The sequence below is a fragment of the Phytophthora sojae genome (genome assembly GCF_000149755.1).
Source record: "Phytophthora sojae unplaced genomic scaffold PHYSOscaffold_5, whole genome shotgun sequence".
In the NCBI taxonomy this organism is placed as follows: Eukaryota; Oomycota; class Peronosporomycetes; order Peronosporales; family Peronosporaceae; genus Phytophthora; species Phytophthora sojae.
In genome coordinates, this window is record NW_009258119.1 from 3,450,813 (window position 1) to 3,474,047 (window position 23,235).

A 23,235-nucleotide genomic window follows, 5' to 3' on the forward strand; every position below is an offset into this window, starting at 1 on the left:
CTGGCTTTCCGAAGCTCGTCCTCACCTACCTGCCACCCGTGACACACTTCAAAATTTACTTTCATTCCGATGAGTGCCAATATAAATCGAGCTACGAGTTCAATCATACTGTTGGCTGTCCTCCTCCTTTGCGTATGCGTTGGAGTGGACGCGGCGTGCTCGAAGGTGGTTGCGATCGAGCACAGCACTCTTTTTGGAGGTCAAGGTGGTCAAGATGGCGGTCACGTTAACCGGCACCTCAGAGCTGGTGTGAAGAAGTACGGGGATCGAGACGACCGCGACGAGGAGAGAGCGATTGGGTCCACTACAGACTGGCTGGTTGCGAGTACCAAGAAGTTGTGGGGGAAACGAAGCCAAGTCGCCAGCAGACCGAGACGGCAGACGACCTTTTTGCCATTCTAAAGACCGAGAAGCACTCGTCAGCGTTCTTCAAGAGGGTATTTCAAAAATGGGTAGAACGAGTTGGCATGCTGCACCCAGGGGGGACATCTACTGCGAAAGACCTAGAAATCCTTGATAAGCTGACAGGTCTCTACGGTGCTAACGCTGTGGCCGGGATGATAGTTACGGCGAAGAAGTCATTGGATGCGAAGGCCGTCGCAATCGCCAGCAAACTGGAGAACATCCAAGTGAAGAATTGGATCATCCAAGGCAACAATGTTGACGACGTCCTTCGCCTGCTCAAGCTCGACGAGGAAGGGAAGAAGCTTCTCAAAAACCCGGCGGTGAACCTCTGGGCCTCCTTCGCAGCCAAGTTCGACGAGGGACACGCAGACGCACTGATGCTTTCATCTCTTAAGACGCAAGGCTTTGGCGATGCCGATCTGTTTCGCATGGCCTGGGCAGCGCGGAAAGATACAACCAAGGGTTTGGCGAAGAGGCTTGAGGAAGCACAACTCGCAGATTGGTTCGACCAGAAAAAAAACGGTTGATGACGTCCGTCGTCTGCTCAAGCTTGGCAGAGAAAAAAGCAATTTCTTCGACCAGCTACCTGTGAACTTTTGGGTCCGTTTCGAAACGATGCTGGACGAGGGACGTACAGACGAGATGCTGCTAGCTTCCCTAAGGACCCTCTACGTTGGCTACAATGCTGACTTGGGGACGGAGCTGGAAGGAGGTACTATCACGATTGCAGCAGCAGTACTGGCTCAGCGAAGGGTTGTCGGGGGAGCACGCCTTGAAGAGGCTAATAAATGGCGGGGAAAACCTTTTCAAAGATCAAGTGGCAACCTTGTGGTTCTCCTACGTGACGAAGCTGGCCAAAGAGGGCGAGAATCCGAGCAGGACCGCGCTTTCGATATTGCAGACCCATTCCAAGAATGAGTGGGAACTGCCAAGTAGCATGGCGAAGGGCTTAAAAGAATCCCTGTACAACAAAGCGCTCCAGGAACTCCAGAGACAGCAATTCCAGCAATGGCGGAACCAGGGTCACAACCTCGACAGCGTATCGGCCGAGCTGCAAAAGCACGCCAAAAATCCATTTAACCAAGAATACGCTCGTCGCGCTGTCCGCGAGTTCTTTAAAAAGTCGGTAGCCCATGAGACCAAAACTAATACTGGTGTAGTTGGCGATCTACAGTTTTTCTAATGGCCTGAAGTACATTCGCGATCAATACTCTTGTTTCCTTTCTATTCTACTTCAATGGCATGTTGAAATTCTACAATTCTCTGGCGGTGAAAAGCATTAGTATCATGGAACGTGATGATAAATATTCCAGCAGAGGAAGAGACGGAGGACACTTTTCAGTAATGCTTGATCCATGCACTTTTCTGCATTCGCAGATTTTCGATACGGGCATCCCTAACTTGGTTCATGGCTAGCGGTGATCAGTTCGACTACAGCTGCAGGCTCCGCTTCATCAAGAGAAACCCAGCGAGTCCATGCCACAGCGGGCTCACTTCACAATTTCACCCCTACAACTCACACGCAGCCCCTTCGCGATGGAAATCTATCAAGAAGTCGAGCTCGACCCGTGCGTGCCAACGGTCGACCTGGACATCGACGCCTTCCTGACCAACAGCGAGTTTTTCGCATTCCTGAAGTTGGGGATACCCGGCGACGACGCCTCCTTTGTCCCGAGCAACAGCGAGTTTCTCGCTTTGTTGGATTTGGTGATCCCGAGCAATGACGCACCACTGGAGCAGATCACGAGCTATGAGCACCCATCGCTCGACTTCTCGCGTCGCTCCAGGCTTTCACCGCTGTTGCCACCCCAGCAAGTCGTTGACTTGGGCGCTTGTATGGACTCCTGTTCGTCGATGACATCGTTTCTCCGCCCAGACCCTGCGCTCGATGTCCCCACTTCACCGGCGGTTGCTACTCCCGAGCTCTTTCAAATAACCCACGGGAGATGCGGCGGTGGCAGACGCTGCATTGCCTTTGGCTGCACCAACGAAGCTCAGACGAGGGGCCTGTGCAAGCGTCATGGCGGCAGAGCGCGATGCAGAGTGCCCAAGTGCAACAAAAGCAGTCAAAGCGGACGACTGTGCCGAACTCAACGCAGTGGCGAGCTGTGCATCGCCCCTGGCTGCAAGAAAAGCGCCCAACGTCATGGGAAGTGTGCCACGCACTCTTCTAGATAGGTGTTCCGTCGAGTGTATCTTCTTCTCGGAGAATTTGATGTGCAGCTTTCATTCTTCCATCGCGCATGCATACATCACGCGGCGTCTTGTTTGTTGAGTTACCCACCGCTTCTAACTGTTTTAGACTTATCTATCCATTCATGATTCTTCCCCGCTTACGACTGCTCCCATTTACGTAGCGGGGTCCTCAGGCGCTTTCGGTTGGTCCTCGGATGCCGTTGCTTCTGCAGGACTTGACGTCTCTCCATTTGTTTCAACGGACGGAGGCTCTTCCGCTGAGGCTGCAGAGGACGAGCTCGATGAATCGTCCGTCGACGATACCTGCTCTGGAACTGCCTCTGCGCTCTCTCCTGGTTGTACCAACGATACAGGCTGAGGAGCGTCTCCTGCATCTACTGGTGGGGTTGCCGACGATGGAGCTGGAGAAGGAACGGCAGGTGCTGCAGCCTCTGTTACCTCCTCCGGTTCAGCAGTTGCAGACGCCTCAGGTTTTACCACCGGAGTCTCTGACTCCACTTCGCTTCCCTGCTCTGCTTCTGCGTTGATCTTGGCCTCTGCTTCTAATTTCGCTTGCGCTTCGCGTCGCTCTTTTACCCGCTCGGACAGAACGGCAGCAAGATTGTCGGCACTAGCAAACTCAGTCGTCAGAATCTTCCGCAATACATCCGGGCATTCGGGGTGTTCTCGACATAATTGCTGGTACTTGACCAATATTTCCGAGAATACAATGCGCACGTTCGAAACTGGGTCCAACGCCAACGTGAAAAACACTGCTGCGAGGTTCGACGAGAAAAAGTCACGAGCTGCATCCGCCAGAGTCGCGTCCTGTTGTGCTTTGCCGTCATCTTGAGACTGCTCTTGTGACGGAGTTGGCAGAAACGATGCGCATATCTTAACGAAGCACTGCCGTTCCTGATAATGTGAAGATTTCGCGAGGGTCACAAATTTTTCGACAATAGCAGTAAGCCACTCGGGGTTTGAGCTGAGGCGTGCTACTAGCAGCGGGCATGCCTGCAGACGCGAACAACACGCCAAAACGACCATTAGCTGACGGCACAAAGAGACGCAAGGGCATAAACCAGTGCACGTACATGATAGCTTTCTTCTCGCACCACAGCAACCGGATCGGTGACAAGCTTGAACACCAAAGGGTTAATAACGGAAAACGTCGCCTCCGGTGTAAACGTGCGGCAAAGCTGCGCTAGCTGACCGCTCAGCACTTCTCGGAATCGCCACTTGGTAGTGTTGTCGAAGGAATCAAACTCAGCCAGTACTGGTAAATAACTTTCACGAAACGACGGGGACACATTCTCCAAAAAATCGGCAAAGTGCAGCATCGCGCCCAGCCGCACGTCCTGTACATCGTGGAGATAGCTGTCGAACGCTGTGGCGAGCTGTGTCTCCGTAATGCCTTGGCCCAGAATCCGCGCCAGTTCGTGCAAAGAATACGCGAATGACCGCCGGATCTTCCAAAAAGTATCGTTATGCAGCAGCTCGAAAGTCGGCGATAGTTTAAGCCAGTCCTCCGCTCCCAGGATACTCACCACCGCCGGAAAGTTAAACGCACAGTGAAACTTAATATCTACCTCGCCGCTGCCGCCCAGCTGCGAGGCTGCTGTCGTAGCCATGCTCGTGAAATGACCCACCAGTTCATCCGTAACCTGCTCCTTGTCCAAGGCCGCCAAGAACGGCCCCAAACTCTGGTACGCGGCCATCCGCACCCACCGCGACGAATCGCCAATAAAACTCTCGAACATCGGTATCAGTAGCGGGCCACGGTCAGCCGGCGCCAATGCCAACGCAACATTCACCAGACACTCGGCGCACGCCTTGCGCACACCCCAAATATCGTCCTTCGCCAGCCGCTGGAAGGCCGGGATCAGCCGCTCCCGACTCAGCTCCACACCTGCAGTCTTGCACACATTGGGGAAACTCAACGCCGTCGACTTGCGTACCCGAAACACCGGATCTTCGGACAAAGAAATCAACTCGGGCACGCAGAACTGCTGGCACAGCTCGGCGCCAAAGTGCTCGGCCAGGCCGTTGTAGAGCGTGACGGCCGAGATCCGGAACTGCTCGTTGTCGTCGTCGTGGGCCAGCGGTAGCACGATGGTGAGCACGTGCTGGCCCTGGTCCTCGGGCTTGACGAGCGCCGCCATGTCCACGAGGCTCTCGCTGGCGGCCGAGCGCACCTCGTGCTGGTCGTCGGACACGAGCTTGGTGACCAGCGGGATGAGCTTGTCCAGCAGCACGCGGTAGCCGGCGTCGGGCTCGGCCTCCACCAGGAACTGGCACAGCGGCGGGAACTGCAGCGCCACGTGCTGGCGCACCACGTACTCGACGTCGCACACGAGCGGCTCGAGCAGCGGCAGCAGCTGGTCGCACGTGGCCTGGAAGCCCACGCCGCGCGCCGTCTCGTGCAGCATCTTGACGTGGATCACGCGTTGCAGCGCGATGTTGCTGCACACGTACTTGGTCACGCGCTGCAGGTCGCTCAGGCTGTCGTCGATGGCCAGGTCCTCGAATGTCGGGCCGTTGGCCAGCTCCGACTCCTTGGCCATGAGCTCCTCGTCGCCCTGCGCGTAGTAATCATCAATTCAACAAATAAATAAGAAAAAAAATAATATTAGAACCTTGAATTGCCACGTGCATGCGATTCATTCTTGACTTGAATTGATGTGACGCACGCACCAATTCATAATCCATGGGCGCGGTAGCCGGCCGCGCGCGGCGACGGAGGGGGGAAGAAGGGAATCTGCGGCCGCCGCGGCTTGGAGACGCAGGAGGCGCGTACGCGGCGCGGATGAGCTGAGCGAGGGGCTGGGGGCGCCACGCAAGCAGGCAAGCGGAGGAAGAGCGCGCGATGCGGTGCGGCTCCGGACGTTTGCTGTTGTTGTTGTTCCCCCCTCGCCGAAAAACCTCGGCGATCTTGGGGATAAAACCCTGTAATTGTTGCGCGAAGGTCGTTTGAAGACTGGTAGAGCTGTAGAGTATAAATGATAAGTTGTAGGGTGCGTGGCCAGGAGACAGCAAATGCTTGCCTTGAAAACAGAGAACCAGCCGACCAAACGAGTTGACGTGATATGTAGTGCTGTACGGATCTCTAGCTGCTGTAGCTAGGAGAATGCAGCGCGTTGCGGCGGATATCTTCGCAGCGCGCTTGATCACCTCACCACCAACAGATCCCTTTCTCTGACCTGGTTGAAGTCATCGTGAAAAGTGACCGATCCGGCAAACAGAGAAAGCTCCAGTCAACTCAGACAGACAGTCTAGTCTATACATGTACTAGTCGGCGGATAGCTAATAATACATGCACGCCGATGGTAAATAGTTGTCGCCGTAGTCAGAAATTCTACACTAATACTTCTGCTGTCTGGAAAGTGGGGAAAGTGGGGGAAATGGAGGCCCCGCACATGGCCATCGCAGGTACACGGCTTTGACTAGGCAGTTCCTGCACGCACTCGTATTCATCGGTATGTGTATTTTGCTGCATTGTTCATGCAGATAGTCGCTACTTGTGGGCGGAGGTAGACCGCCTCAAGGCGCTGGTGCACGAGCTACGAGCTGCCAACCGCCTGAATCAAGAAGAACGGGCTCGCACAGCGGATCTGCTGGCGTCTGCCGTCACGCGCGCTCAGTTGGACGCCGCGCTGTCTACGAAGGTATCGCTGGCTCACGTGGACGCTCAGATGGACACCATGCGAGCGGAAATGGCTACTCACTTGGACCACAAAGCGGACGTCGCGTCGCTGCTCAGCTTGCAAAGCTCCAAGCTGGACGTGTCCGTGTTCGAAGCAAATTCATGGGACCTGCAAAAGCTCCGAGCTGCCATGGAGCAGCACGTGCATGATTTATTCGCAACGTTTGCCGGTCAAGTGGAGCAGCAAGTTAGCTCGAAGATCGGCATCGACGACTTCAACCGCGTCTTCAACGTGGAGACCACCGGGCAGAAGGCCTCGCTGGAAGCCGCAGCGCTGCGCGTCGCTAAGATGACGGATCAGCTTGACTCGCTCGGCAACTACGTGAATGGTGACCGACAGCGCCAGCGACAAGTGGCGGAGCTGAATGTGAACATGTTAGACCTCACGCGTAAGCAGACAGCGGCCAGAAATTCCATCGTACAGCTCGAAAGCGCCGAGCAGGCTACGACAGCTCAGCTCCGAGCGTTGGACGAACAAACCAGCCTAGCGGTGGCGAACATCCAATCTTTGACGCAAACGCTGGGTGGGCTGCAGGCACAGACGCATGCTGACAAGAGTACCCAAGACGCCAGACTAGCTCGGCTCGCTAACTGTGTCAAGCAGCAGGAGGCACACAGCCAGCACCTAGCGAATACATTGAGCGAGCTCGAGCAATTTGCACACAAAGGGCTGTTGGATACGTTGGACGCTAAAATGAAGACAAACAACGACAAGCTGCGCAACGAGCTCAACGAGGTGAACGCAGTAACTCGCCAATACACGCAGCAACTGAGCCAGCGGATGAACAAAGCCAATGAAGTATTGCTGCACCACAAGGAGCGTCTAGCGCAACTGGATGCTTGTCTGCGGAAGTTGGCAGGTCTGCTGAAAGAAACACAAGGAGATCTCGACAATGTTAAAGGGCCGCTGGCAACACTGGCGACTAACTTACACGAGGAGAACGTGGCGATCTTGCAGGAGATTGAGCGGAGCCAGGTTCGTGACACCAAACACTATGTGAACCATACTTTATCTCTAACTCGGTTACCCTGTAGAATGGCACACGCGACATCATGCTGGACTACCAGGATCTACTGGAGAGAGAGAAGAGCTCCCAGGTGTTCGTGCCATTGCCGTCCCGGCCGTCATCATCGTCATCAAGCGGCTCGAGCGACTCCGTGTTAGCGAGTCGAAAGCACAAGCAGCAAATGCTTCTCGCGACAAAGGTTGCGAATCGACCTCACACTTCGAGCGCGCGCGTCCGGGCGTGTAGTACACCAACTGGTATCTTCCCTGCTGGAACTCGACCAGGCCAATCCACCGGTGCAGTACGAAGTAGCAGGTCGCCATCAATACCATGGCGAGCTCAGACAGCAGGGGCCGTTCCAAAGGTTCTTACGGACAAGTACTCAGTTGCCGATCACCGACAACAACGCGAGTTCAGACAATGTCAAGGAAGAGAACCCAGCTGAAGAGGAAATTAGGATTGCAGCACGAGTTTCGGTTCGAAAACCTGGATCGAAAGACCCCGGAGCACGAGGTGAGAGTGCGCCTTTGAGCCTCTTCCGACACACAACTGGAAACGATGATGGTGATCTGTTTCGCTTTCCCTCAAGCGAAGAATGACGTTGATACACAAGTTAAGGTAGTGTTGCTCTATTTTTCTGTTTACTGCGAGTACGGTAAGGAACTGCACGATGTGTGGGGACGGAGCTGCGAAGTGCAGAAGGATGGGAATACTATGGACCCAGCCCTGTGAGGATCTCGAAGCCAGTACCTTGTAGTCACTGGTCTCGGTTCCTGTACTTATCTGCGCTTGCTGCTGTGTTTGAAGTACTCAGAGACGCACACTGATGTTGTCGGTGTGCAGCTGCGCCTTGACTTCTTGGATGGCCACCTCCTTGCGGTGGAAGATGCCAGCCGCGAGGGCAGCGTCGCAGTTCGTCTTCTCGAAGACCTCCGTGAAGTGCTCCGGCTTGCCAGCACCGCTGGACGCGACCACGGGGATACGCACAGACTTCTTCACGAGCGCGATCAGATCCAGGTCGTAGCCAGCCTTCTGGCCGTCCATATCCACGCAGTTGAGCAGCAGTTCACCAGCACCAAGAGCCTCAACCGCCTGGGCCAGCTGCACCACGTCAATGTCACGGGCCTCGCGTCCACCACGCACCGTCATCTGGTACCAGCAGTACTCCTCGCCGTTCGGGCCAGGCTTGGACAGCTTCACGACGTTGTGGCCCTTGGCGTTCTCATCATAGAACGACGCCACGTACACTCGCTTCGGGTCCATGGACACCACGACAGCTTGGTTGCCGTACACCGCGGAGATGGTCTCAATGGAGCTGGTGCCGTCACCCTTGCCGCCGTTAGCGTAGTACTTCTCCGCTGTGTACACGGCATCGCTACCAATGGACACCTTGTCAGCACCCGAGCGGAAGTACAGCGCCGCCACATCCAGAGCCGAGTGGGTCTTCAGCTGGTCGTCCACGTACTCGCGGATACCGCCGCCAATCGTAAGGGGCACGAAGACGCACTCCGAGCTGGCCTCAAGCACTCGAACCATCGGCAGGTCGCCCATCGGCTGCTCGCGGAAGCTGGTGATGTTGAGGAAGGCCACCTCGTCTGCGCCCTCGTCGAAGTAGCGCTTGCACAGATCCACGGGTTTGCCCATGTTGCGCACGTCGCCCTCGGCATTGTCCTCACGGACGTCGTACTGGTCTCCCTTGGTCACCACCAGGTCTCCTTGGTCATTGGCACGCACGTCCAGGCATCTGCATTCAATAACCCAGTCAATACAACACTTTAGCTCCACAATAACCCAATCCAAAATCTCCCGACGTACGCGATGACACGCTTCGACAGCGTCGTACGGGGAGCCGTGGCCGCCGAGGCGATGGGGGTGTCGTGGTCCGCCAACGCCGTGTTCTCCAGGAAGCCCTTGAGGATGGCAATACCCACCACCCCACTCTTCTCCGGGTGGAACTGCGTGGCCATGACGTTGCCCTTCTGCACGGCGCTGACGAACTCGAGGTCTCCGTAGTTGGTGGTGGTGAGCACCCAGCCCGCGTTCTTGTCCGTCTTGATGACGCGAAACGAGTGCACGAAGTAGACCTTGGCCTCCTCCGTGCTCACGGGCAGGGACGCGAACAGCGACGACTTCTTCCAGGCCGTGATGCCGTTCCAGCCCATGTGCGGCACCGTCACCTGCTCGGACGGGAAGCGCGCCACCTTGCCCTTGATCACGCCCAGGCCCTTGAGCTCGGGGCACTCCTCCGATCCCTCGAACAGCGTCTGCATGCCCAGGCAGATGCCCATGAAGCGCCGGTCCGCCGCGATGTACGCCTTGAGCTCGTCCACGTAGCCGCTGGCGTTCAGGAACTCCATGGCGGCGCGGAAGTTGCCCACGCCCGGGAAGATGAGCACCCCGGCGTTGCGGATGTCCTCGGCCGAGGTCACATCCTTCACCGAGTGGCCGGTCGCGCGGATGGCGTTCTTCAGGCTGCGCACGTTGCCGGCGCCGTAGTCCAGCACCGTCACCTCCACCATTTATCCTAACCTATGAGTCGCTTGGGGATGTTGAAAGTGTGTGGGGGAGGACGTTGAGGCGGATTGGCGGCGTGTCGTTGGCTAAAAAGCAGGGATCTAACGGCGATGATTGGCTGGAACGGGTGAACCCATGTCTAGAGCGTGCAGAAAAATCTCGTGGGGAACACGGTTTGCGACATTGTACAACTTAGTGTGGTGCACACCATGAGCGACGTCACCGGGCAACGTCACCCATTTCAGTCTGCTTGGGTGCAAGTACCCGTCGTCTGCTCGTGTTGAACCTTTACCATCGTGCGGTTGTCCCGAGCATTATTTCGTCCGCAGAGGCCGGGGATCAACACGAACGAGTGAGAGTTGGCGTCAAGCCGGGTGGAGGCTGCGGCTGGAGCTCGCGTATGACGCCCGGATCTCTACGCGCGACTACCGGTAGATAGCGGGCAATGGCTCCAGGCGACAAGCGAGCACCCGCCACCTGACAGCCATCGATCGTCTGGCATTTACATGTGTAGCCACTCTTGTGATACTCCTGCCAACAGTAGAGGTTCTTATCCGACCTGGTCAACATGAAAGATTCGGCCACCACTTTGAGGTGCGCACGCCTCGACGAGACCTCTACGCTACAGTACGTGTAGATCCCCACATGTCCTGCTCTCGGATGCTCCATCACTTCCGACGCCTCTCACTTTGCATTTTACCTCGACCCGACCAACCAATTCACTCCAAACACCAACACACCATGAAGCTCACCGCCTTCCTCGTGACCTTCCTTGCCGTCGCTGGAGCCGCCCAGGCCGGCAACCCCGAGAATGTAGCGCAGAGCTCGACATCGCACAGCGGCCACGCCGATGTCGTTGGCGCAACCCCCGCGCCCACAACGTTCGCGGACGTACCGACCCCCGCTCCGACCAACTTCAGCGACCCGACTCCAGCTCCCACGTTCCCCACGGCAGCGCCGACTGTTAGCGCGGATTTGGCGCCCACGCCAGCTCCCACGACGTCGTCCGGCAGCGAGGACGCGACTCAGTCAGAGCGCGAATCCACTGGCATAGTCGGCCAGGCGTACTCGACCACAGGAGCTGTTGGTGTTGCCTACGCTACAACGCGCTCCGAGTATGAGGCCACTAAGAGCTCCACTGGTGACTCCAGCAGCGGTCTTACTGTGCCGATCGCGGCGGGTGTTGGCTGCTTGCTTGTTGTGCTCGGCGCGGTGGCTGCTGCTGTGATCATTCGCAAGCGCAAGAACACGGCGGAAGAAGCCGAAATCGACTACTCGGACGCGATCCACACGCCTGCTGTGTCTGCTGTGTAAGGAGGAAGGACGAACAAGATGGGGCTGTTTGTCGAGCTGTGGAGGATCGAACTCAGCAGTGACAACGACAAGAAGTACCCGCGATAGTTTTGGGCTCTGATGCCGCCGTGACGTTTGATGTTCATGTTAGCTGTCTTGAGTACAGTATAAGTGTTGATGGTTTGAAGAAGTGTTCTCCACGAACGAGTGGAGTTCCGAAGTCGTTAGATGGCAAGCGTCTACGTAGCAATAATCTGTTCCAAATTGTAAGAACGTACTGAGCTGTTCTCTATGTGTGGTGTATCTTGCTTTTAATATTCTTCCTTTGGAGAACAATGGTGGCGTAAAGAAAGCAAACTGGCGGATTTGCTGCCGAACGGCGTAGTTTCCTCAAGATTAAGCTCAGTATAACAGAAGTACAGGCATACGAACGGATTGTTAATTGTGCTTCGTTGTTGCTAGTGCTGCCTTAGAGCTTGGTCGATCAACGCGTTTTCGATGCGTTCTTGGTAGCCGCGGAGACTCCCTCCAACGTTACCAATTACGAACTGGACGACCGACCGGACATGGCGCGAGTCGTATACAACACCAGGATCATAGTCGAATGAGATTCGCACGTACAGTTGTAACAGCGAGAGCTCGTGCTCTGGAGTGGAGTCTGAAAACCGCTTGGTTAGAGCGTACTCTCGTGCGTGGTACACCAGTCCATCAAGTGGTTTGTGCTTGATCTCGACGGGCGTCACGCTTGACACGAAGAGGATCATGTCACGATCAGGGTCGACAATGCGCTGCACGATCTGCTTTGCTTTTACATCTGCTCGCGAGTTGTTGGAGAACATTTCTTTCGTAAAGTCCTCGATAATAGTGTACGGCTGGTCGAGATTCTATAGCGTATCAACAATACCACACGTTAGACAGGCATCCACACACCTCCTGTCTAGAATTGGCTTGGCCCACTCACCTTGGCTGCTTTCTCATACAATCCGCCGTTGTCGAAGTGCTTTTCCACTCCCTTGAAGTGGTTCCATGCAGCCTCACCCGTATCTCGGAGACTGAATGGCAGTAGTTTGTTGGCAAATATCTCGATGTACTTGCCATCGACACCTTCTCGAACGTGGACGTCATTCGTCGGGATCTCCATACTTGCTAGTCCACTAGCTGCAAACACGGCGTCCACTTCGTGATACGCACACTGGAGATGCTGGAAAAGGTCGTGGAAGTCACCAATGTCGCCTTGGAAGTCGAGTACACAAGTTGTACGTCGCTCAGTGCAAAGTTGGCCTTTGCCACGCGAGCATTCGGCTCCCTATTACAAAGGTCAGCTACATGTGAGAATCATGGACACAGTTTCTTCACCCATTACCAAATAACTTGTACCTGTTGAGTAAGTCGCTTGCGCAGCAGCGCGCTCAGCCCCGTGGCCATCTTCCGCTTCCGCTCAACAATCAGCCGCAAGCGTACATTTTCTTTTTGAGCATCATCCCGCCGCCGTCGCTGACGCATCGCCATGTCTTTCCAAACGCGCGGAGCTTGGACCAATGACCTCGGAACGGATAAGGCAGCTGACAGATCTCCACTCGACGACGGCGGTGCATTGAGCTGCAACTTCCTCAACTGCAGCTCCAGCTCTGCAACTTTCTCTCGGAGGTAGGCCAACTCGTATTGGGCCTCGTCACGAACTCGATTCGGGTTGGTCGGGACCTTCTTGGCTTTGGAGGACTTCGGTCTTGCTGGAGGCTCATCCGTTGTGGGAAGACTCAGTTGGAGCCCCGAAGAGTGGTTCCCGTTCCGTAGCGTCTTCATACTGAAGGGCACCATTGCAGACGATTCTCTACAGTTGATGGTGAACGTCGGCCCTCCGTTTAACACCGCCGCCGGGTTTGGCTCATGCTTGACTCGAGGAAGCTCCGGCGACGGCCACAGTGACCCAGAGGATAGAGGAAATGTTGCTGGCGTTGAGGTCGGGGACAGCGCGTCGAGGGAATAGTCGTCCACGAAGCTCAGCGCCGCCTCGAATGCCCGCTCATCGTCCACGTCTGGCAGGAACGCCATCGCTACGCCCGCAATTTGTGATTTGTGACTTGCAGAGACCGGTGCCGATCAAAATCGCAATTTTCGACTGCAGCTGGAATACGGCAGCTACAGACAGACACGTACTTGCAATGCCCGTGAACAACGCACCAGGCACTGCTTGGCAAGCAGCACAGGAGAATTATTATGGTTGCACAGCTGCTGCAACTTACGCCGGTTGTCCACTGTCGATGGACAGTGCGCTCAAGTCGAGAAGTGAAGGCAAGTTTGGTGCAAACATTTTGCCTTGCACCGATACACAGTCAATCGAGTTGAAGCTCCCGTTCAACGGGCCGTTGACAAAGCAATCATCCCTCAGTTCATTACCGGCCATCTGAGTTGCTCACTGTTTGGGGTCGAGCGGCCACGTTCGAGTTCTTGTGGCTCCTGTTTGAAGTTGCCGTGTGTTCTGAATTGGTCCCATGATGATGCGGGCCAGCTGTCACAAATCACAAAACACCCGCTAGAAGACCTGGACGACGCTCGCGTGCTCGAGGCGGCGCTGGGCTTCGTGGATGAATGCCTGCTCGACAATTCAGCCACCATCAATGCCTCAACTACAGCAGAGTCAAGATCGTTAACCAGCAGAGTCAAGATCGTTAACCGACGGCTCAGTTCACCAGCGCGTAGCGCCGGTGGAGAGTCAAGACGTTCCGTCTCAAATGGCGGACCATCGTTTGCTATCGACTGCCTCGAGACATCGACGATGATCCCGTTCCAGAACATGAAGAGGCTGCGGGTGAATGCCAGAACTGCAGGCTTTGACCGGCATTTGCTGTCGCACAGAGGCGATTCGCGTCAGAAGAAGACGAATCCAAATCGAGTACGCGACGAAGCTCAGTTTGAGTTGGTCTACCTGCGTGACAAAGTGAGCGAGCTCGAGTCGAAACTGCGCGCACTTCAGCTGAGTTCACCAGCGGTAGAGGCAGGCGTGTCGGTGTCTTCTTCGCCGAGTCCGTTGACTCGAATGCCTCAAGTATGGGAGGGAATGGCGGGTCGTCAGAGCCGCCATCGTGAGCAAGCCGAGCACGAGAACGCGCGCCTGAAAGTGTTGGTGGAGCGCAAGCAAAAGATGGTGGTTACCCTGTGCGAGGCGTTGCAGAAGCGATTCATTGACCAGGTAAGGAACGGGAGTGCGGGCGCTGCATACTCAATGCTAAGTGTTCCTTTGCGTTTTAGAATGCCAAATACTGCCGCGGCGTTGACGCAAAGCAGCCCTCTATTCAAGTAGTGGATTTCCATGGAGACATCGGAGACTTTCAGGACCTAATTCAACGTCTTGAGGCTGCATATCAGGAGCAAGACCGCGTGTTTGTAACGAACGGACTCGCAAACGTTCAATTCCCGACGGATGTTGTTCAGATACGCGAAGTCGATGACAAGCAAGTTGAGATTTTTGCGAGCAAACTGCTACCTTTTAGTCTACAGGACGTGGGCGAGGCTGCGTGGGACCACTTCAAGGGCATCGAGAAGCACCTGGGCAACGGTGGACTGTACGGGAAGTCCATGAAGGTAAGCTTCACTAAACTCCAGTGCTCACGGGACATACAACACATCAAACTGACTGACTGACTGCATGCACACTGGCTGCTCCACAGAACCTGGACCATCCTTTCACCATTATTGAGTACTTTACGAAGGAATTTTACTCGAAAAACTTGCGAGCGGATGTGCAGGCGAAGCAGATCGTCCGGCGCTGCGTGGAAGCAGACCGGGACATGATCGTGTTCGTGTCGAGCATGACGCCCATCGAGATCAAGCACAAGGCCGTCAGCGGACTGGTCTACCACGCTCAAGAGTACGCACTGACAAGGCGACTTCCAGATGCCTCAGTCGGGCAAGATCTGTCCCTGCTTCAGCTCTGCACCCGCTTCTCGATCGAGTGTGAGCCGGGCGTCAAGTTCGACGCTCGGTACCTCCGCTCTGTCGCGCGGTTCTGGATCGGCAACATCGCTGGCAACCTCCGCTGCTACCTAGACCGAATCGAGAATGCCCTCGTCGACCAGGCACTCAGAAGAAGAAGACAAGAGCTATAACTCACATTACAGGATGCACTAACTTCAAACTTCAGTAACCTTTGTAAAGAAGAAGTCACACGTCGACTAAAAACGCACTGTACACGTCCCATACTGAACTCAAGTGAGTGATTTCCACAGGGTTCACGTACTGTACTCTCTACACGACATAATTACAACGGGCAGGTAGGTAGGTATTTGGACCCGCGCATTCCCAGCTATGGCCTTCCTGGAGGACGAGGAGGACATGCGCGCCTTCGAGGCGACGCTCAACTTCCTGGAGGAATTCTCCACCGACTCGCTGCAGCCGCCGGCGCTCCCGCCGCTCGTGGACAACTCGGACGCCTCGAGTTCCGTGGCGTTCCGACTGTCGGACGTGCTGCCATCGGAGCTCGTGGCCCCCGACGCCTCTAGCGCGCAGGCCTCGACCGCCATGCCTCTGGCCATGGCGGAGCAGCTCGCGGGGCCAACTGGACCAACGTTCAGCATCGGAACGTCGACGGCAGCGGAGTCCCAGCCGCCCAAGCAGCGCAAGCCGAACAGACCCAGGAAACCTCAGGCCAATCCGAACCGCGTTCGGAACGAGCTCCGCTTCGAGCTGACTTACCTCCGCGAGAAGGTGTCGCAGCTGGAGCAGGAGCTGAGCTCGCTGCAGCTGCAGCCGAGAGTGAAGTTGCTGAGCAATGGACAGGCTGGGGAGGTGTCGAGCTTGCAGGTTTCGAGTTCGCCTCACGTGTTGTCTGCCTGGAAGGGGGTAGCTGGGCGACAGAGACAGAGGAGGGAAGATGCGGAGCGAGAGAACGCTCGACTGAGGCTCATTGTCGAGCGCCAGAGGAAGGTGGCCATCGATTTGAGCGAATTACTGCGGAAACGAGTAAATATTCGGAGGGAGGGCAGAATATGGTCATTTGGTCGATGCGTTTAGCTGTACTGTGGCGTTTTTGTCGATGTAGATGAATGAGTGCACGCACGTGAGCGATCCGTACGCCTCGGAGCGTCGTTTGGCTCGTGTGATTGACTTCCACGGAGACATTGGGGAGTTCCAGGAACTGTTCCAGCACCTTGAAGACGCCTACCATGAAGTCGACGACGTGCTTCTGGCGAACGGCCTGGCGACCATGGATCTCCCCACCCACGATGTGCATATTCGTGAAGGGGTTGGTGGCAAATACCTTGAATTCTTCGCGAACAAGGCAATGCCATTCGGCCAAGCTGCGACTTCTGAGGCTGCGTGGGACCACTTCAAGGGGGTGGACAAACACTGGAGCAACGGTGGGTTGTATGAAAAGGCAACCAAGGTAAGTTTCGCAAGTGCTTTGCACTTTATTTGATGCTGTAAATATTAATGCGGATTTAATGTCCTACTCGCAATAGAATCTCGACCAGACCTACACGGTCCTTGAAGACTTCACCAAGGAAATGTTCTCCAACAACTTTAAGGCAGACATGCAGCTGAAGCAGATCGTTCGACGCTATGTGGAGGTAGACCGCGACATCATCGTGTTCGTGTCCAAAGTCTCCCCTATTGAGATCAAGAACAAGGCAATCGCCGGTTTGACCTACCACCTTCGCGGCTACGTCGTCACCAAACGCTCTCCAATCGCGGGCACTGGGCAGGATCTCTCGCTGCTGCAGTTCTGCTCGCGTATCTCCTTTGACAAGGAGCCGGGTGTGTCATACAACGCCAACCACATTCGTGCTCTTACCAGGTTTTTGATTGGCAACACGGTGGGTAATATCCGATGCTACCAAGAGCGGATTGAGAATGCTTTGGTAGATGGAGCTCTAAGGCAGGCGACAGTTGCAGCAGTAAGCTTATGGTGAAATAAATGTTCGTGGCAAGGTTTTTACTGTAAGAAGTCCAGCTGAGGAGTTGAAAATAAATGATCAGAGCGTACTCTCGGAAATGCCAAGATAGACCCGTTTGATTCTCCTTTCGTATTCTCGGGCCGTGGGGGGGGGACGACGCTGTAGCGATGAAGTTAAAGGAGGTACGAGATATCGAGAAGGCATCCACCCGCGAAGCCCAGGGGCACGTTCAGCAAGCGGCCTCCTCGTCCTGTAAGAACACCCACGGCCCGTTGCGTTTAGATTGTACGATCATCAGTCCAAAGTGTTTGCGAACTGGAAACGCCGAGATCACGATGAAAAGGGACGAGCCCATCGAGGTCAGTGTTAAGATGTAGTCTCCCCTTTTCTAGTGCTTGGATGGCTCGATGATTCTCACGCCGATACAAGACGTTACGCTTTACTACATCATCATTGAGAGTACACAATCACCGACTTGGCAATCGCCGTGACTCATAATCAGAGTGCTGAAAGTGGGAGGCAAAATACGCCGAGCCAAGCAATGGGAATGCCAACAATGCTGAGCCTGTGTCTTTATCATTTCCTGAACAGAAAAGCGCAGAGCACAGCAGGCACCATTCAGTGTCCTCGGGCAGTCCTACTTGTTAATACGATCAGAGGCTTTCAGAAACTCTCTCTCTCTCTCTCTCTCTCTCGGCCTGTCCGTAGCTCTTGTGTTCAATTCCCGATCGACCGAATCTTGGACAACCTTCTCACCACGACTGAGAATTTCACGATGGGCCCTGCATCATCGATATAAACCTGCGAGGGGGATGTGCAAGCGCAGCATATCGCTCGACACCAGATCGCAACGCGGTCCTCTCTTGTCAAATGCTGTACTGTACCTCTACAGAAGCGCAGAGACGTAGCCCAATCTGGTCAAACCACTCCACCATCGACTTTATCAGAGATCTAACTCCAAGCGGGAGTGCTTCGCCCAGTTGCACCCTCTCAGTCCAGCGCGCAGCTTAGAGATCATCCTTGTCACGTTGGCGATATCGGAGCTAGAGAATACGCCGTAACGTCCATTATATTTGACGCTCGACAACAAGAAAATGACTGTGAGCGATAGGAGGCCTCTAGCTTTACGGACGCAATGCATTTGTCCATGACTCAGCGCTCTCGACTTCGTCTACAGGTGGGAGCCCCCCTTTCTACGCCAACGCTCTCTGCCTTCTGCTTGGCCAATATTCTGGCTATGTCCCGAGCGGAGCCACAACCACAATTCAGCGCTAGAAGACCAATCGACTGGAAATGGAGCTTATGGGGGACACCGACGACGACATGCGCGCCTTCGAGGCCACGCTGAGCTTCGTGGAGGAGTACGCGAGCGACGCGCTGTCGTCCAACGAGCTGCCCTCGCTGTCCGTGAGCTCGGACGTGTCCAACTCGTTCTCGCTGCGGCTGGCGGACGAGATCCCTCCGGAGCTGCTGCCCATTGGCGTCTCGCCGTCGTCCGCGTCCTCCCCCGCCTCGTCCGTCGCCACCGTCGACTCCGCGGCTGCGGGGCACCTGTCCGCAATGAACCTGACCGCAATGACACCCCACCACGCCGCTCCGGCCGCCACCCAAGCCGCCAAACCCAAGAAATCGACTAGAAAAAGGAAACCCCAGGCCAACCCGAACCGGGCGCGCAACGAGCTGCGCTTCGAGCTGGCCTTCCTCCGGGAGAAGGTCACGCAGCTGCAACAAGAGCTGCAAGCGCTGCAGCCGGAGTCGGAGCCGGAGAACAATCTGCTGTGCCAAGGAGAGCACTCGACGGCGCTGGCGACGGTCGGAGGAGCCGCGCGTCGGTCGCGTCCGTCGTCTCAAGTGCTGTGTGCCTGGAAGGGCGTGGCCGATCGACAGCGACGCCGACGTGAAGACTCGGAGAGAGAAAACGCGCGGCTCAGGATGACGGTGGAGCACCAACGGAAGGTCGCGATTGACCTGAGCAAGCTGCTGCGCAAGCGAGTGAGTTGCTGGTTGTGGTTAAAGTGTGATGATGCAGAAGGATACTCACGTTGTTGATGTTGCTGTTTGTAGATGGCTGAGTGTGCGGACGCGCAGGACCCGAGCGTCAAGGAGAACAGGTTCACGCGCGTGCTGGACTTCCATGGCGACATGGGCGAGTATCAGGAGCTGTTCCAGATTCTAGAGGACGCGTACCAGGACTTGGATTCTGTGCTGGAAGAGACTGGCCTTGCCACGATGAACATCCCCACTGAGGACGTACACATCCGTGAGGGAGTTGGAGGCAAATATCTCGAGTTCTTTGCCAACAAAGTGCTGCCGTTTGGACTTGAAGACACAACCGCGGCTGCTTGGGACCATTTCAAAGGAGTCGAGAAGCACTGCGGGAACGGCGAGCTGTATGAGAAGGCGGCCATGGTAAGTTTGCAGTGACTGACCACGCGGTGGTAAGATACGTCGATGACCTGACGATTTATACTTGAAATGCACCAGAACCTCGACCAGCCCTACACAATCATCGAAGACTTCACAAAAGAAGTGTACTCGAACAGCTCTCGAGCAGACATGCAGATGAAGCAGATCGTTCGACGGTATGTTGAGCCGGACCGAGATGTGGTCATTTTCGTGTGTCGAGTTAATCCTATTGAGATCAAGCACAAGGCCATCGCCGGCCTGACGTACCACCTGCGCGGCTACGTGGTCACCAAAAAATCCCCAGCGTCTACGCCAGAGCACGAGCTGTCTATGCTGCAGTTCTGCTCTCGCATCTCAATCGATAAAGAGCCTGGCGTGACATACGACCCTGTTCACGTGCGAGCGCTGAGCAGGTTTTTGATCGGCAACACGGCGGGGAACCTCCGGTGCTACCAAGAGCGTATCGAGAACGCTCTTGTAGATCAAGCCTTACGACGACAGATGAGTTCTCCAGGCAGCGAGTGATATATAGCAGAATGCTTAGGTTCAGTCAGTGCCTACTAAATTTTACACAACGACAAATAGAGTCACACCTTGCATCACGACGCGAGCGTGCCCATCAGTGATATAACATCCCAGTGAACGGCAGTGATGCAAGAAGGAGCTAGGCCGACATTGGGTAACAGCAGATACGAGATATGCAAAGCTCAAGAGCGTTGCCCTCTTTGCCAGTCGCAGCACGAACCTCAAGATCACCTTTACTCGTGAGAACGCGAGCTTAAAGAAACCCTTATTTTCAACAGAAGGGGATGGCCACGCAGATACAAACTGTCGCTGAAGTTGTTTTCTGCCCCACGCTTCATACTACTGAAGTGTGCCCTTCGTAGTTAAATTAACCCAACGCAAACAATCAAGATCTACAGCAATCAATTCATTCACTAACCATTCAATGCTAAAGCGCCATCCCAATAGTACTTCAACCAAATCTGTGCGGTCGGTCGCCGCCCTTCGTGGCGTACCGCAAGCTGGTAGTGTACATGTACGTTGAAAAAAACGACGACGCTGTACCATCTCCGTTGACTAGATAAAACTTGCAGCAGAATTTGACGAGTTTTTTTTTCTACGGCAATCATCCTAGATCACTGTCGCGATAGCGCGCGGTCAACGAGGGCATTCTCAATTCTCTCCTGATAGCAACGAATGTTGCCGACAGTATTCCCAACCAGAAATCGGATGGCAGCTCGAGTGTGATCCGGATCATACTCCATGCCAGGCACTTTGTCGATCGAAATACGCGAACAGAACTGCAGCATCGACAGGTCATGGTCAGGAACAGACAAAGGGGATTTTTTCGTGACCACGTAGCCTCTCAGGTGGTATGTCAGTCCAGGGATCGCCCTGTGCTTGATCTCAGTGGGAGCTACACTTGACACAAACACGATAATGTCGCGCTCTGCCTCCACATAACGCCGAACGATTTGCTTCGCTTTCATATCTGCACGAGAGTTGTTCGAGTATAACTCCTTGGTGAATTCTTCGATAATTGTATAGGGTTGATCAAGACTCTGATGCGTTACCAAGCACATAATAGCAAGTAAGCAACGTTAGAAACACCAAACGTTGGATCTACTGTAGAATGAATAGCAATATCGATGCTCACCTTGGCCATTTTTCGTAGATCCCGCCATTTCCGCAGTGCTTCTCGACGCCCTTGAAGTGGTCCCATCCAGCCTCTGCTGTATCGCGCATCCCGAACGGCATGACCTTGTTCGAAAAGAACTCCAAGTATTTCCCATCCACGCCTCCTCGAATGTGGACATCGTTGGTAGGTATCTCCATAGTCGCCAGGCCGTTAGCTTCCAGCACTGCATCTATCTCAGCGTAAGCCGCTTCAAGGTGACCAAACAAGTCGCGAAAGGCGCCAATGTCGCCGTGGAAATCCAACACGAGACAGAGTTGGTTGTCTCCTGCATTTGGCTTCTTGACATACGAGCACTCGGCGGCCTGCAACATCTGACAAAATACAACTCACATTAGTATGGACGTATTGCTGCCCAGCAGCAATACGGAGGGAAGACGCACTCGTTTCCGCAATAAATTGGCCAAGTCGACCGCGGTCTTCCTCTGTCGCTCCACAATGAGCTTCAAGCGCGTGTTCTCACGCTCTGCATCCTCGCGCCGCTTCCTCTGCCGACCCGCGATTCCTTTCCAGGCGTCACGCTCCTGATATGACCCTCCATGAGGGACAATCACCACCGTTGGGGACGGCGTCGTCTCTTGATGAACGATAGTAGAAGCTCCATTGATTCGAGACTTGTTCTGCATAGAAGCTAACTCCTGCTCCAATTGCGCCGCCTTCTCTCGCAAATAGGCCAACTCGAACCGAAGTTCGTTCCGAACTCGATTCGGATTGGCTTGGGCCTTCCTGGGTCTCGTGGGCTTTCGTGTTATAGTATCAGGCTGGACACGCTGAGGTTCTGTAGACGCCGTGAAAGCCATCGGCGATGGCAAAGTCTCAGTTGGGGCATGAACTGGGGTTGGTCGTGGAATGGAGAGGCCAAGAGCTCCGAAGGTATTGTGTCCGTCGGTAGCTGCCCACAGGAGGATGTGAAGCTCGCAATGCTTGGTGTGAGCTCTGGTAGCCCCACAGACGCGAAGGTGCCGACTGCGCATTCCTCTATAAAGCTAAGTGTCGCCTCGAAGGCGTCAGCGTCCATCTCGTCCGCCATTACGTCTCCGGTTCTGTCGGTTTCGTACTGAATTCACTGAATCACCTTGACGCGATTATCGAAAAAACAGCCAATCAGAACGCGCGCTGAGATTACCTCAACGACAGCGATGTCTAACTTTAAGGTTACGCTTACTGTTGGAGCGACTTCGACGATACAGTAGCGTGAACTGTAGCGATCAAAAACTGCCCGGACTTCCTATCGTCCAGGCTTGGTTAATATTTAGTCCTCTTTCAATCGCTATCTCGACCAAACGCTACATCAAACGCTACTCACATGGAAACATCCACTGCACCGTCACGAAACCTACAGCACCTGCAAGGGCGGAGTCAATTGGCGGTTCACTTGGTAATGTCCAGGCTTCACGACCGGTTCGACCTGGTAGTAAATCGTATCGTCCTCGGGAGTGCGCGGGGTCGACAGTTTGTTCTCAGCCCTCTTCTTGACGACGGCGACGGCGGCAACTGCCACGACACAGGCGGCAGCAGCGGCGGCGAGGAGCCCCGGCGTCGACGTACCCGACGACGCAGTGTTGGTGTTGGTGCTGTCGTCTTTTTTCGAAGCGGAATCCCCCGCCCTCGTCACCGCAGACATCGTGGTGCCTCTGTAGCTGCCGCCGGTGGAGACATCCCCGACGATGCGGTTCTCGTCCGTGGCCGAGAATGCCGTGTTCTGGAAGTTCGTTGCCGGTGCGGGGGGAGCGGCCGTCGTCACCGCCGAGCGCTCTTCGTTCACGAAGTTGCCGCCTGCAATGCCGTTGCCCGGTTGCACTCCAGCGTTGGCGTTGACGTCTCCGATGACGTTGACCGGCTGCACTCCAGTGTTGGCGTTGTTGATGTCGCTGCCGGGGCGCACATAGTCTGCTCCAATGGGCGAGGCCATCGCCAATGCAATGGCGGACACGATCATCATCCAGGAGCTCCTCATTTCAACGGGAAAAAAGGTTGTACGCGCGTATGACGGTAGGAACTGAAAGCTCGAGGCTTGGTCCTTCGGGAGGCAAATGCAGAATGGGCAAGACAGCTTCGATGCAAACTATGCTCGTGATATATTCGGTAAAGGACATCGGATGGCCTCGCCATTGACCAGGGTGGTCAATGCCCCAGGCG

General features: G+C 55.2%; 11 protein-coding genes across 11 annotated transcripts; 6 read left to right on the forward strand and 5 right to left on the reverse strand.

Moving 5' to 3' along the window:
* Positions 1-69: 69 nt before the first annotated feature.
* PHYSODRAFT_351516 (hypothetical protein) lies at positions 70-542 on the forward strand (the record flags this gene model as incomplete). Its single annotated transcript, XM_009530837.1, has 1 exon — positions 70-542. The coding sequence occupies one exon, from the start codon at positions 70-72 to the stop codon at positions 400-402; it is 333 nt and encodes a 110-aa protein (XP_009529132.1). The 3' UTR covers positions 403-542.
* Positions 543-2,355: 1,813 nt separating this feature from the next.
* PHYSODRAFT_405555 (hypothetical protein) lies at positions 2,356-2,574 on the forward strand (the record flags this gene model as incomplete). The annotated part of the gene is made up of 1 exon (XM_009530838.1): positions 2,356-2,574. A coding segment is annotated over one exon (219 nt), but the record flags the coding sequence as incomplete, so codon positions are not given.
* A 780-nt stretch (positions 2,575-3,354) lies between these two features.
* PHYSODRAFT_286313 (hypothetical protein) lies at positions 3,355-5,432 on the reverse strand. Its single transcript, XM_009530839.1, has one exon. It carries the CDS (start codon positions 5,142-5,144, stop codon positions 3,627-3,629), a length of 1,518 nt encoding a protein of 505 aa, XP_009529134.1. The 5' UTR covers positions 5,145-5,432; the 3' UTR covers positions 3,355-3,626.
* Positions 5,433-6,272: 840 nt separating this feature from the next.
* PHYSODRAFT_315716 (hypothetical protein) lies at positions 6,273-8,047 on the forward strand (the record flags this gene model as incomplete). Its single annotated transcript, XM_009530840.1, has 2 exons — positions 6,273-7,314; positions 8,034-8,047. The coding sequence occupies 2 exons, from the start codon at positions 6,273-6,275 to the stop codon at positions 8,045-8,047; spliced, it is 1,056 nt and encodes a 351-aa protein (XP_009529135.1).
* A 53-nt stretch (positions 8,048-8,100) lies between these two features.
* Positions 8,101-9,829, reverse strand: PHYSODRAFT_351517 (hypothetical protein; the record flags this gene model as incomplete). The annotated part of the gene is made up of 2 exons (XM_009530841.1): positions 9,106-9,829; positions 8,101-9,034 (listed from the first exon to the last, which is right to left on the reverse strand). Exons 1-2 carry the CDS (start codon positions 9,807-9,809, stop codon positions 8,101-8,103), a joined length of 1,638 nt encoding a protein of 545 aa, XP_009529136.1. The 5' UTR covers positions 9,810-9,829.
* Positions 9,830-10,545: 716 nt separating this feature from the next.
* On the forward strand, positions 10,546-11,118 carry PHYSODRAFT_301920 (hypothetical protein; the record flags this gene model as incomplete). Its single annotated transcript, XM_009530842.1, has 1 exon — positions 10,546-11,118. The coding sequence occupies one exon, from the start codon at positions 10,546-10,548 to the stop codon at positions 11,116-11,118; it is 573 nt and encodes a 190-aa protein (XP_009529137.1).
* A 437-nt stretch (positions 11,119-11,555) lies between these two features.
* PHYSODRAFT_505178 (hypothetical protein) lies at positions 11,556-12,606 on the reverse strand (the record flags this gene model as incomplete). Its single annotated transcript, XM_009530843.1, has 3 exons — positions 11,556-11,981; positions 12,059-12,403; positions 12,475-12,606. The coding sequence occupies 3 exons, from the start codon at positions 12,604-12,606 to the stop codon at positions 11,556-11,558; spliced, it is 903 nt and encodes a 300-aa protein (XP_009529138.1).
* A 1,267-nt stretch (positions 12,607-13,873) lies between these two features.
* On the forward strand, positions 13,874-15,203 carry PHYSODRAFT_333649 (hypothetical protein; the record flags this gene model as incomplete). The annotated part of the gene is made up of 3 exons (XM_009530844.1): positions 13,874-14,287; positions 14,347-14,679; positions 14,766-15,203. 3 exons carry the CDS (start codon positions 13,874-13,876, stop codon positions 15,201-15,203), a joined length of 1,185 nt encoding a protein of 394 aa, XP_009529139.1.
* A 199-nt stretch (positions 15,204-15,402) lies between these two features.
* On the forward strand, positions 15,403-20,001 carry PHYSODRAFT_561199 (hypothetical protein; the record flags this gene model as incomplete). Its single annotated transcript, XM_009530845.1, has 7 exons — positions 15,403-15,576; positions 15,709-16,056; positions 16,136-16,480; positions 16,557-16,991; positions 18,270-18,983; positions 19,056-19,400; positions 19,476-20,001. The coding sequence occupies 7 exons, from the start codon at positions 15,403-15,405 to the stop codon at positions 19,920-19,922; spliced, it is 2,808 nt and encodes a 935-aa protein (XP_009529140.1). The 3' UTR covers positions 19,923-20,001.
* Positions 20,002-20,536: 535 nt separating this feature from the next.
* Positions 20,537-21,896, reverse strand: PHYSODRAFT_333651 (hypothetical protein; the record flags this gene model as incomplete). The annotated part of the gene is made up of 3 exons (XM_009530846.1): positions 20,537-20,960; positions 21,058-21,401; positions 21,480-21,896. The coding sequence occupies 3 exons, from the start codon at positions 21,894-21,896 to the stop codon at positions 20,537-20,539; spliced, it is 1,185 nt and encodes a 394-aa protein (XP_009529141.1).
* Positions 21,897-22,432: 536 nt separating this feature from the next.
* Positions 22,433-23,053, reverse strand: PHYSODRAFT_251098 (hypothetical protein; the record flags this gene model as incomplete). The annotated part of the gene is made up of 1 exon (XM_009530847.1): positions 22,433-23,053. One exon carries the CDS (start codon positions 23,051-23,053, stop codon positions 22,433-22,435), a length of 621 nt encoding a protein of 206 aa, XP_009529142.1.
* Between the last annotated feature and the right edge of the window lie 182 nt (positions 23,054-23,235).